Source organism: Colletotrichum higginsianum, assembly GCF_001672515.1.
Source record: "Colletotrichum higginsianum IMI 349063 chromosome 7 map unlocalized unitig_7, whole genome shotgun sequence".
In the NCBI taxonomy this organism is placed as follows: domain Eukaryota; kingdom Fungi; phylum Ascomycota; class Sordariomycetes; order Glomerellales; family Glomerellaceae; genus Colletotrichum; species Colletotrichum higginsianum.
Window position 1 is genome coordinate 2,595,961 of NW_017263917.1, and position 12,490 is coordinate 2,608,450.

Below are 12,490 nucleotides of genomic sequence, written 5' to 3' on the forward strand. Positions count from 1 at the left end.
GGGCGGGGGGGTTTTTTGATGACGATGTGCACAAGATGAGTTTAATCCCAGTCTAAATGCTTAATACCAGGTATAAAGGATAAACAAACTGCTAAAGCAGAAACAACCCAAAAATTTGCAGTGTCATACTTCATTGCATCTCGAGCGGCAGGCAGATTCTCAGTTAGCCCACTTAGAGCAGCCTTTCTAATCAAAGTCAATACGGTTCACAACATCCATCCACAAAACTCCATCTCACGTCAATCTCGTTCTCTTCCTCCTCATATTCGTAGCCCTTCATGTCCTCACTCTCATCAGGAACAGCGTCCAACCCTTTCAGTCCCATGACGCCTGCAAGTCCCTTGGCAGTGTTGATGATAATTCTTCCCAGTCATGAGCTCTACAGCCGCCGAGCAAAAGCCACCGACGAACTGCCGTCGTCTGACCGACACTTGACCGAGTCTGTTCCACTCTGTCCCACAGCCTTTGGACCCTCTGGATTTGTGGACAGGTTCCATCACGAATCGGCACGTACAACCAGTAAACAGCATCAAAGAGGCCTCTCCTTTTCAAGTTCCAATGGAAGACTTGGGGCACCCAACTGAGCTCAGGGGTCTCCCCTCCCAAGTACACCCGCCAGAACCTCGACGACAAATACTACACAATTCAACCGCAATGGCCGAGGATGGGCGAGGTTGGAGTTCCGGAGACTACACCGGTCAAAGTTGGTTGAATGCTCCTCCAAGTTGAGGAACCACGGGTATCGTCCCACGCTGACAACCACAGGCACACAGTACTACTACGCGACGGAGGGTCCCTCGATTCGCTCGGCTCGCGCCAAGTACCCAAGACGGGTCCAGATATATTTATCCAAGGTTGTATTTAAAAAAGTGTATGTATGCATATTCGCGCTCTCATGCCCCTCCCCAAGCGCCTCTGCGCGGCCAGATACCGTTGTGCTCGTAGACCGTTGTGCTTGTAGCTCAAGATGCCGCCGTGCCCCGACGGCTCTGTGTCTTCCCCGACGCCGGCCCCTTTTCTCTTTTTTATTGTTTTGTTTTTTGCGCTGGCAGTTCCCCCAGAAATGAAGATGACTTGCATAGGTATATATAGAGGTAGGTAGGTATCGAGACCGTGGGTCCAAGGGCGAGGCGGGCCTCTAACCGCGGCCGCCGTTGTAGTCGGCGCCGCCGGCCTTGCGTAACCGCTTGACGATGTCGTCCTCGTCCAGGTCGCCCTTGTCGCTCGCGTTGACGGTGATGCTGTGGTGGGGCAGGACTCTCTTGACCTCGCCGCTCTCGATGCTGACGCGGGCCTTGCGCATGATCTTTGTGTTCTCGCCGATCCAGATGACGAAGGCGAACTTGACGCGGGTGCTCTCGGCGTCGTTGGCGTACTCGACGCGCACGTAGGCGTACTGGACCTGGGAGTCGTCGAGCTCCGAGGCCAGCTCGGACAGGCCGCCGGTGCCCGTCTTGGTGAGGCTCAGCTTGTTGCCGACGGCGCTGGCGTACGAGATGAGGAGCCAGTTGGTGTCATCCTTGTCGGAGCGGACGGCGTCGTAGGCGGCGGCGATCTCAGGCGCGTCGAGGCCGGACATGGTGTGGTTTATTTGTGTGTTGTAGTGGGCGGAGGCGGACGGTCGGCGGTTCGGGACGGGACGAGGATCGAGAGGGGTCTCCTTTTTTTGTGGAGACTCGGATCGGCGGACGGGATGTGGAGGAGAGTTGACAAAGAGAAGAACGGGAGAGGACGGAGGTAGGTCGGATAGAGAGAGACAGAGGGGGAATCTCTTGTTTCTGTAGGCGGCTTGTGGCCGGAGGTGAGAGACGGGAGCAAGGGGAACGGAGGGAGGTTGATCGTTGGACTCTCGGTGAGCGGTTCGAGGCGGTTCGAGGCGGTCGAGGGAGAGAGTAAGAGAGAGAGAGAGAGGGAGAGGGGACGAGAGAGAGAGGGGCGAAAGACGGGCGAAAGAAGGGCGAGTGGACTCGGCGATGGTGGATGGTGGATGTGGATGTAGATGTGGATGTCAAAAAAGGCGAGACGACGGTGAGAAAGGCCAAGGTTGCATTTCGCTCGACTCGACTCGACTCGACTCGCCAGCGCGACAGCGACAGCAACAGCGTCCGCCGTCGGTCTCTCCCGCCGCCATTTTAGGCCGTTCTACCCCCACCATCGCTTCGCAACGAATCAAGCCGGAGGGGGCGGGGCAGATGAGGGTCTTGGGGGGGTCTTAGGGGGGTCTGTCGGGTTAGAGGTGTCTGGAGCACGGGCCATGCTGAGATATCCCGAGGTGTGACCGAATGGAAGACACTGATGCTGACTCAGCAATTTCTCTCACCGATGGCCCGATCAGGAGACTACTCAAGGTGTACTCAAGGTGAGTCTCGGTAAGCGTCGGTGAGCATCACATCTTCTCCATCCCGTCACCAACACCCTGACTCAGTCTCTCACGCCCACCAAGAAGTCTGTCTTGTCATACAGCATTCTCCAAATACTTACCCAGTCAAGAAAAAGTCTGTTGTTCACCGCTTCTACTGAAGACGAGAGCCAACGTTGAAAGCAGGCCTACATCTCCAACTCATCCAACGCTGACTAACAACACCAGCGATACTTTTCTTAGACCTCTCACGCCAACTGTCTTGGACCCCTAAAGCTCCCCAAACCTCCCCTGCACCAAACACACATGAATCCCTACGTAGTGTACAGTCCATCGTGCAACGATGCAACGAAACACCACCACCCCTTATGGCAACGTCCAGCACTCAACATCATCGCGATGGCCGCCCAGCGTTGCATCCATCAGCAACCCAGTGGATAGTCTCCCCGGAAGCCTCCAGCGCGACCAATTCAAACGCCACTCTGCGGCGAGCAAAACCCGTCATCCCCCCTCCCCCGGTCCGATCGGAGGCATTGGTGCGTCTCAACCTCCGCCGCTCGGTCCTCGACGCACACCGCACACCGCGACCCCCCGTGGGGGAATCCCGGTTCAAAGTCAACTACTTCTGCGAGTCTGCGACACTTTGTTGCCCTCCGCATGACATCAAATACGCCCCGAATCCCTCCCCTCCTTCCCCTCCTCTCCCCCCCGTCCCCCGTCCCCCGTCCCGCGCCCAGTCTCTCACAGCCTTACACAAACAACTTGTCGTAATCAAGGAGGACCTTTGACGACCGGTTGTTTGATGTTTCCATCTCCACATATTATTGTCGGATCATCCGGGGGTCACTGCTATATCAATCCGTCACTGTCGCCCCCGTCTTGCACCCGTCGTCTCTCATCCGAACACCAAAAGTGAAACTGGGAACCTGAGAACCTGAAAATCTAAGAATCTGAGAATCTGAAATCCTCATCGTCCCTTCCATCGCCCGGCATGTCCAACGAACTCGCCAGCCAGGCCGGCTGGGAGTCCAACCCGCTGTCCTTCCTCTACCGCCAGGCCGTCATCACCCCGGCCGAGATCCCTGACGAGTTCGACCTCTCCGAATGCACCCTCATCATGACGGGCGCCAGCAGCGGCCTCGGCCTCGAGGCCAGCCGCCAGTTCCTTGAGCGCTCCCTCGGCCACCTCATCATGGGCGTCCGCAACACCGCCAAGGGGGAGGCCCTCGCCGAGGGCCTGCGCCGCGAGTTCCCCATGGCCCGCATCCAGGTCTGGCACCTCGAGATGGAGTCCTACGAGAGCGTCCGCGCCTTCGCCGCCCGCTGCCGCAAGGACCTCGCCCGCATCGACATCGTCATCCTCAACGCCGCCACCATCGCCCAGTCCTTCATCCGCGCCCGCGAGGGCCGCGAGCTGATGCTGCAGGTCAACTACCTGTCCACAGCCCTGCTCGCCCTGCTGCTGCTGCCCGCCATGAAGGAGAAGCGGCCGCCGGGCGAGCCGGCCCGCCTCGTCCTCGTCAGCTCCGACTTCACCTACTGGCACGAGCCCGAGGAGGACATGGTCACGGGTTCGCTCTTCAAGCCCGCCGACAGCGAGAAGCTGTGGGAGTCGGGGAAGAACTACCAGCAGTCCAAGTTTCTCGGCCAGCTCTTCGTCGCCAAGCTCGCGACCTTCATCAACCCCAACGAGATCATCGTCAACCTGTCCAACTCGGGCCTGACGGGCGGCACCAACATCGTCAAGCCCGCGAGCCAGAGCTTCTTCATGGGCCTGGTGAAGAAGACGCTCGGCCGTAGCGTCGAGGTCGGCGCGAGGAGCTACCTCGACGCCGCCATCGTCAAGGGCAAGGAGAGTCACGGCAGCTTCACCTCGGACGGTGTCATCAAGCCGTGAGTTTTTTGTCGCGTGACCCGTGAGAGAATCGGACCGAGAATGCTAACGTTGGGACAGGTGGCCGGCGGTCATGTACACCACCGAGGGGACCGGGCTCAAGGACAGGTTATGGGCCGAGACCAAGAAAGAGCCCGGCTTTGCTGAGGCGTTTGCTGAAATCGAGAAGGGTCTGTAGAGTTGGCCTATTGAAGAGCTGTAGAGCACGAGGTTCCACGACATAGGATGAGGACAATGACGTCAAGGTAGACAGACTGCTGGAGAATTGAGATGAGACTATGATTATGCGTGCCGGTGTTTGGCGGGATTTTGACGGCATTATACCAGTTTTCAAAATGGAAGAGAACACAAAAAGTCATTTATCTAGTTTTTGTGTAAATTACAAGTGCTTCATCAGCCACTATGGAAGCCACAAGCCACAGAGGAGCATGCATTTGAAGCTCGGCGGGCACGAGTCTCTGTCGCAAAGTTCATTCCTTGGCCACCATCACCAAACAATCAAGCATCAACAAACGACCAACCACGACCATGGGAGCCATGAACGAGCCTCTATGGAGAGGCTCTTCGTCAAATATTTATCAGTTCGAGCCGGGAAAGGTTCTGAAAGTACCAAGAGAGGTCCCTAGCACCAACGACGGTTACGAAATTCTCAATCGGGACAGGGCGAAAGGATTCGACGTAGAAAGAGAAATCTATGAAGAACTTGGGGAGAACGATCTCATCCTTCCGTGGGTCCTCTGCCTGTAGAGTGTCTTGTCTCCACTAACAAACAGATGGCAGGTATTACGGATGTCACGAACTTGAGGGCTACCGAGGTCTGTTATTCGCCCAGGCCGACAGTAATCTACAGGAGTACCTCGAGGAAGGCTTTACCAAGGCTACCATGCCCGAACGAAAGCGCTGGTGTCGTCAAGCTGCAGATGCTATAGCATACATTCACGATCGCGGTATCATACACTCGGACCTGCGGCCCGAGAATTTTCTGATTCACGGGCAGGACATCTGGCTTAGCGACTTTAATGGGTCGGTGTGCGAAGAGCGTGGCTTGGATGGTGGACAGCTGCCTGATGCTGGATTCTGGAACTTGGAGTGGGAGACGACGCGAGCGACGGATATATTTGCTCTCGGCTCGGTGCTCTACGCGATCGTGACCGGATGGTGGCCGTTTTGCAAGCCTGGCGCTATGAACGGGCTGGACAGGAAAGACGCCAGCAGCTACGATGAGCAGGTTGCGGAAAGGTTCAAGAATGGAAAGTTTCCGGATGTTTCTTCTCTCTCGGGAGGGCACATCATCATGGGTTGTTGGACTGGCCAATACGACAGTGCTGCCGACGTCAAACGGGATGTAGAAGCAGCCATGTAACAGCAACAAGTGTGAATTGGGTTTGGGCTCTTGTGAGTAATAACTTGTCACAGGAATACCCTCTTGCACAAGAGCTCCCTGAATCAGTCCTCTCACGTGCCATTTCACGTGCCTACATGTATATAACTAGACCACATCTCACTCTCTTTACTTTATATAGAATTAAGCATCTTTCTCCCTTATTCTCCTATGCCTTACTGTGTGCTCTAACTCGTGACATAACTGTAGTCTGTGGGGTGAGCGAGCATACATCCCAACAACTAGCGGCAATGTACTCGACTGCACAAATTTCCTTTGTGAGGACCTGCATGAACTGGTTGTTTGATAAGCAACGACCATCATTCTCATGTTACGAAGCTCACCTTCTTATTCATAAATTCATAATCACAAGTCCCTGCAAGCATACCTGCCACATTCCCCCTCGTGGCGGCTTGCACCCACCGTATTATTAGTGACTGTGTGGCCTGGTTCCGGCTGCTTGTCGTAGTGTGACAACACCTACGCAGGCAGCTCTTTCGTCCCCGTCGGCACGGCTAAGTTCATTCCCATCACCAAGACGCAAGAACAGACCTTCAGAGACCCTCTGCGGCCCAATCAAGATGGCACTACCCAGTACAACGAGGAAAATGATACCATTTGGAGGGACATGGCGAACCAGTGCGAGCTGCAAGTCAAGTGCTTGATGTCTGCGCATCAGGATGCGTTTCTTATCGGAGCAGGAAAAGGCGCAGTGTGAAGAGGAACAGAGTCAGCGGACCTCTCAAACTGCGGATCAGGGCCAGGCTCAGACGTCTGATTTGAAGAGAGCAGTTGAAGAAGTGTCGAGCCAAGGGGCAGCAACAGGGTGGTCAGGATTCTGGCAGCGGATCGGGCTCGGGATCGGGCTCGGGATCGGGCTCGATAAAACGACATAGTGATTTGTTTCGAAAATTATTCATGTGCGCATTGATTAGGTACGTTGACTCTCGACAAAAGGCTGTGTCAGCATTGCGTTCAACATAGATCTGGACAGTACATTTACACCCAGTCGACTTTGAGCTACAATCGGGATCGTAATTCATAGTACGTCTTTTTGCCACCGGCTGCTCGGAGCTTGCTAAGATTTCCGTGAGACCGTCTCGGTCCCTTTCCGGCACAAGGACGGGCCGTTGAGGTAATTACTTGACTCAGATCCCCTCACCAGCAGGTTCGACCTCAAGCAGTGTTCGTTCAACAACTCACAGAACACAGTCATGGAGCCCAGGAATCCACACAAAGACCACCCAGAAACAGATTCGTACGCCGCGTCTGGCTATGGCAACCGCATGGGATGGGGCCCCAGACCAGCCCTCCTCCTTGTCGACATCTGCAAAGCCTACTGGACACCTGGGTCGCCCCTCGACCTCTCAGCAAACCCGTCCGCAGCTGCGGTCCCGAACAGCGCAGCAAGACTACTACGGACAGCCCGAGAAGGCGGAGTCCCGGTCATCTGGACGGCGGTCGAGTATACTGACGCCAACATGGCTGATGCCGGGCTTTTCTGGCTCAAAGCCAAGACACTGGCCGTGTGGCAGGTCGGCGGCGCACTGCACGCGCAGGGCCTGGCGGACTGGGTTGGCGTGGACTTGACGCCGAGGGACGACGAGCCTGTGGTCAAGAAGAAGTACGCCAGCGGGTTCTTTGGGACGACGCTCGCGATGGAGCTGCGGTGCAGGAACGTCGACACTGTAGTCATCTGCGGTGTCAGCACGAGTGGGTGCGTGAGAGCGACGGCTCTGGATGCTATGCAGCACGGCTTCCGGCCAATGGTAGGCTTGCTCCTTTCCCGCGAGTATCGGCTGGTATGGTGAGAGTTTCTAAAGAAAAGAGCATTGCAGGTTGTGGGCGACGCTTGTGGCGACCGTAGCGAGGAGATCCAGAGGGCGAATCTCTTCGATCTGGACTCCAAGTATGCTGACGTTGTGACCGAAGAGGATGCGTTGGCACATCTAAGACTAGGCTGGGCAGACACATGATGTTTGTTGTATCATGAATGCTCTATTTCTACCGATCACATTGTTAAGCCAAGATAAGTTATGGGTGTTCTCAATCATCTACAGACTTGAGATCCCGCTTCATCCTCCACTTGGGTCCGACCTTCATCTCAATGTACATCAGCGGCAAAAGCAGAGCGCAGACCCCGCCCAGCAGGACATAAGTCCAGCTGATGCGCAGCGCAGAGGTCATTCTATCGATTAGGCCTACTAGTAACGCGGCGAGGAGGCATCTCACGAGGTTGGTCTACAAATTTTGAGTCAATACCAGTAACAACTCTGAGCATGTTGAAAGTGCCACTCACACACGCCGTTGCCGAAGAACTTCTCGTCTGCAGGATGTCGATCATCAAGGTCATCGTAGTATTAAGGATGGAGATGGAGGTGTAACCCACTGCGACTCGGTCAGCACACGCACGAACCCCATTATCTTCGCGATAGGGGCACTCACAAACCACCTGTATCACCAAAGGCACAGCGATGTGCACGCCGTTGTCAACGCAGAAGCCCCACGCTATCACAGCGCCGGAGAAGAGCACCAGGAGTATCGGCATGGTCCTCATGCGGGCATACTCCTTGGGGAACGGGCAAGCGCCGTCGGATGCCTCGACGCGCTTCTTGATGCGGGCGTAGTCCCAGTCGAGAATCTTGCCGGTCAGGGTGCTGCCGACGATCATGCCGAAGCCGGTGGGCAGGTAGCACAGGCCCAGCGCCGTCTCGGACAGCCACGGGTACACCCGCGCGAAGGAAGAGGCGATGGTCGTCACGACGGTGTTGTTGACGGCGTAGACGATGCCGGTGAAGGTCAGGGTGATGGCGACGTCCGGGTATACAAGGATGACGAAGGGGTTGATGGAAGGCCGGACGCCGGCTTTCGAGCGAGCTGCCGGCCTGTTCTTCCTCCGGGAGCGTCCAACGACAGGGAGGAGAGGGACGTAGACGCCGCCGAGGGAGACGCTGCCGTTGCCGACGAGGTTGCGGAGCGTCTCTGGGAGGAAGCTTGCAGAATGAGGAGTCAGAAAATCGTAATGAAGATTCACATAGCAGCACGGGCATGGGTGCCGGGGGTGGAATGTCTGCCGTCACTTACAGGAGGATGAACAGGAGGCAGCAAACGGCCATGATGATGAGGAACCAGAAAATGGACCGCCAGCCGAGCTGATCTGACAAGGCACCGCCGATAGCAGGCGCTATGCAAGGCGATATCTTTCCAAGGTCAGTCTCGCAGTCTCAGATAAAGCCTCAGGTCACAGTCTACCCAGGACGAGACTTACCATCGGGCCGAGGTTGAACATGCCAAAAAAGCCGCCCCTTTCCTCGGGTGTCGAGATATCACCAATGACACCAGCACCTGCCCGTCGTTAGTCCTGCCGCTATGACTTTAGAAAACTCCTGCTGATGGCTTACCCAAGGCGATGGTGCTGGCGCAGCCTGCGGCCTGCAGACAACGGAGGACGATCAGGAGCCAGAATGCATTGGTGGGGATGACAGCGATGCCCGCGCATGCCCCTATCAGCACAGTCAGACAGACGAGGAAGACGGGCCTCCGACCGTAGCGGTCGGATAGAGGACCCCAAAGCATCGGTGCTGTGGTTTGAGAAGGACGTCAGCGGCGTTCTCACGTATGTTACACGCACTAATCACGGGTGGGTGGCTCTATGCCGCTCATCGACCCCGTCACTCAGTTCAAACTCACAAATGCCCTGCATGGCCAAGAACGCCGTCACTGTCAGGTTAAGGTCCTCGACCGAGTGACCAAAGGCCTCGGAGAGCTTCGGGATGGCGGGGAGATAGATGTTGGCCGGCAGGGGGCTGCGTCGTTCTCGTCAGTTACGGGTTCGAGGGTTTATGGGTGCGGCGAAGGGGGAAAATTAGAAAGGAGAGTCGGCACATGCCTGTAAAACCCCGCAACGGCGACCATGCCCACAATGAACCACTTCTCCTTGCGCGTGAAGATGCTGTAGACCTCGGCCGGGGCAGCTTCCCCGAGCGGGAGAGTGAGGGGCTCCGGACCGGGATCGGGACTCGGGGCGGGCGCGGAAACGGAAGCGGCACCGGCGCCCGGACCGGCATTCCGGCATTCAGTTTTAGGTTCAGCCATTGTGGGACAAGAGGACGGTGACCGGTATAACGTGGGGCGAACCTTTGTCCAGTTTTCCACTTGTTCTCATTCACGGCGAGAGGGAGATGGACGTTAAGAAGCAGGAAGAGTTGCCTCGGGACGGCACCATCGAGCGAAAGAAAGAACTTAGCTTCGTCGGTCTACGAAAAAATTGCCCGAGGATAATTGGGCCCCAACGTAGGCCCAGAAGTCGGCCAAAATGGATCGGTGCCGTATCGGAAAAGGCTGGCTGTGATCTGGGGGGGGGGGGGGGGGGGAAGGGAGGCGGGTCTCCGGCAGCGGCAACCCGAAGGGACCCCCGTCCCGTTTCTCTGCTGGGGCAACAGGGCATGCGAGGCCATCGCATCGCATTGCATGAGGGCTTGGTTGGGAAGGGCATGACATGGAGAGACTAGAGTCTGGGCCGTCGGGAGGTGGATCAACGTGTGGATCGGCTCGTGGAGTTGATGAGGATGTACCCGTGGCATATCCGGCGTGTCGGCCGAGATTGATAGCCTAGTGAAGGGATTGTTTGTTGTACGTGTACGTCATAGATTGGATGCCTTGGCTCGGAAATAAGACAATTGGCAATAAGGAATTGTTACTGTCGCATCAAGTTGCAAACAGGTGGTCAGAGAGAATCGTGAGGGTATCGGATCTCAACACAAGTTTCAATCGTACCAGGCCGTCAACGCAACAGATAGTGGCCGTGGTCTAAATGCCCTTGAATGAGTGGCTATTGGTAATGGACCACTATCAGCAATCAGTCAGCATCTTTCTATAGCCTTATGTTAAGCCTACGGTAGTAGTGGATGGCGTCTTACGCGGGTTGCTTTATTGTGAAGATAAGGTGAGCGAAAGAGCCGCTGGAGATGTGGGCTTTTACTTGGAACATGTGAAGTTGTGGTTTTAATGAAAAAGATGGTTTCTACTAGCCTGCTGGCTTTGTTTCCTGGAAACAATTGGCCTAAAGCCCTGGAGAGCGTGGGAGGAAGACGTTACAAATGCGTCCAGTCTCAGCCTGTCACACATACACTATCCACCGTACTTATTATTCCCGGAGGCAACACAGAGGAGTTGGCGGCGACAACAGCACTAAGGCAAGGACCCCATTACACTGCTGTGCCGTCAATCTTGCAAACTCTGCTTCATCTTGAATGTTGATAGCCTTGGCCCGGTCACGGATGCTCTTGCTGGACGACCCAGAGACGACAGAACATTCAGGGACAACGAAAACTCGCCTTGTCTGACATGACACCGAGCCTTGCGCAGCCATGTTGGAAACTGACTGGGGTTGAAGTTTCAGGCACCCGTCTTGCTGTAATCATGTCTTGGGGAACATCCGGACAGGCCAGTCAATTTATCTCTGTGTCTTCTTGGAAGCAAGAGAAAGGCGCTTGTTTAGGCAAATTGCTTTCCGAGTTTGTTCACTGTGTTTCCGGAGATATACTTGATGCACCCTCGTGGGAGTTCAGAAACGAGGTGAGAGGCCCCATCTCAAAGACCCTTCGATCCAACACACCCACGCGTGGTCAGGCTGTCCAACCGCAACCCCCTGATATGCAGCTTACTTACTTAGATCCTCTAGCTGAAGGCGGCGTTGTTTCCGACATTGCCCATCCGCGATAAGCACGTCGGCCAATCGTATAGGTTCGTCTTCAGGTGGAGGATGCACCTGTGTGGAACACGACGCAGGCTGGCAAAGTGCGGCGCCTAAGAGGACGGGTACGTTCTTCTTCTATAAAGTAATGTATTTTCCCAGCCTCGTGGCTCGGAATGCACGATCCCTTCTTTTTAGCATAGTGATCTCGTCTACGCATGCCCGGAGACTAGGACTCGCTGGTGCTTAGGCTTAAGCCTCCAGGACCATGAACCCTGCCGAGCAGAATGGTGATCGGTGAGTAGAGTTTTACATCTTCATTCATCTTTTATTTGTCAATACCTAGGAGATGTGGCTTTCTGCAATATACTAATAGATCATCTGTCGGATTAGGCCAACTTTTCAGCCTGAACCAGGACCCGATGTCGCGATACCTGCGCGAACGACTACAAGCACTTCTACACATAACGGCGCCGACACAGTTAGAGCCAGCGAGGGCCCTACCAAAAGCACCACAAGCTTTCGGGTCCACGGATTTGCAGACAAGAACACGTTATCTGGATGGTTCCCCCAGATAAAGAATGACGAGAACAACAGCTGGCGAATCTGGATATCCAGAAGGAGCCGTGCGCTCATGGTCCAGCTCGGTATCATCGGGCTCATCCTGATCACAAACCTAAGCTTGACAATATTCGCGGTTGCAAGCTATGGCAGCGAGAACGGCGTTGGGCTCATTTACCATGGAGAATGTTCCACGGTGAAGAAGCTGGATCAGTGGATTCACTTGTTGATTAACCTTCTAGGAACAGGCATGCTGTCCGCTTCCAACTAAGTCAACATACCCACTTCCTGGCCCCCCCCCCTTCCTGGCCCCCCCAGCCCCACCAAGCTACACCAAAAGGTGCTACTTTTTACTACACCCTTAATTAATTACCTAAAAAGACTATAATAAAAAGAAAACTATATATAAGTAGATATTTAAGTATAGTTTATAGAAATATATAAATTAAGTAGTATAGTATACTTACTACTTAGAAATAGTAGTATTAGTAATAGTATAAAGTTTTATATAGTATTTTCTACTAAAGTATTAACTACTATATATACTATTATAAATTATATAGAATTTATATTATTTAAAATAATATTTATATAAACTAT

The 12,490-nt window shown here is 54.7% G+C and overlaps 5 protein-coding genes across 5 annotated transcripts; 3 read left to right on the forward strand and 2 right to left on the reverse strand.

The window, feature by feature from the left end:
- Positions 1-1,138: 1,138 nt before the first annotated feature.
- Positions 1,139-1,579, reverse strand: CH63R_10477 (Cofilin/tropomyosin-type actin-binding protein; the record flags this gene model as incomplete). Its single annotated transcript, XM_018305451.1, has 1 exon — positions 1,139-1,579. The coding sequence occupies one exon, from the start codon at positions 1,577-1,579 to the stop codon at positions 1,139-1,141; it is 441 nt and encodes a 146-aa protein (XP_018154875.1).
- A 1,771-nt stretch (positions 1,580-3,350) lies between these two features.
- CH63R_10478 (Retinol dehydrogenase 12) lies at positions 3,351-4,431 on the forward strand (the record flags this gene model as incomplete). The annotated part of the gene is made up of 2 exons (XM_018305452.1): positions 3,351-4,252; positions 4,314-4,431. The coding sequence occupies 2 exons, from the start codon at positions 3,351-3,353 to the stop codon at positions 4,429-4,431; spliced, it is 1,020 nt and encodes a 339-aa protein (XP_018154876.1).
- Positions 4,432-4,781: 350 nt separating this feature from the next.
- On the forward strand, positions 4,782-6,352 carry CH63R_10479 (Kinase; the record flags this gene model as incomplete). The annotated part of the gene is made up of 3 exons (XM_018305453.1): positions 4,782-4,981; positions 5,034-5,598; positions 6,104-6,352. 3 exons carry the CDS (start codon positions 4,782-4,784, stop codon positions 6,350-6,352), a joined length of 1,014 nt encoding a protein of 337 aa, XP_018154877.1.
- A 496-nt stretch (positions 6,353-6,848) lies between these two features.
- On the forward strand, positions 6,849-7,610 carry CH63R_10480 (N-carbamoylsarcosine amidase; the record flags this gene model as incomplete). The annotated part of the gene is made up of 2 exons (XM_018305454.1): positions 6,849-7,403; positions 7,473-7,610. 2 exons carry the CDS (start codon positions 6,849-6,851, stop codon positions 7,608-7,610), a joined length of 693 nt encoding a protein of 230 aa, XP_018154878.1.
- Positions 7,611-7,680: 70 nt separating this feature from the next.
- On the reverse strand, positions 7,681-9,729 carry CH63R_10481 (Major facilitator superfamily; the record flags this gene model as incomplete). The annotated part of the gene is made up of 8 exons (XM_018305455.1): positions 7,681-7,875; positions 7,934-8,022; positions 8,080-8,627; positions 8,719-8,834; positions 8,903-8,979; positions 9,036-9,215; positions 9,325-9,440; positions 9,533-9,729. 8 exons carry the CDS (start codon positions 9,727-9,729, stop codon positions 7,681-7,683), a joined length of 1,518 nt encoding a protein of 505 aa, XP_018154879.1.
- Between the last annotated feature and the right edge of the window lie 2,761 nt (positions 9,730-12,490).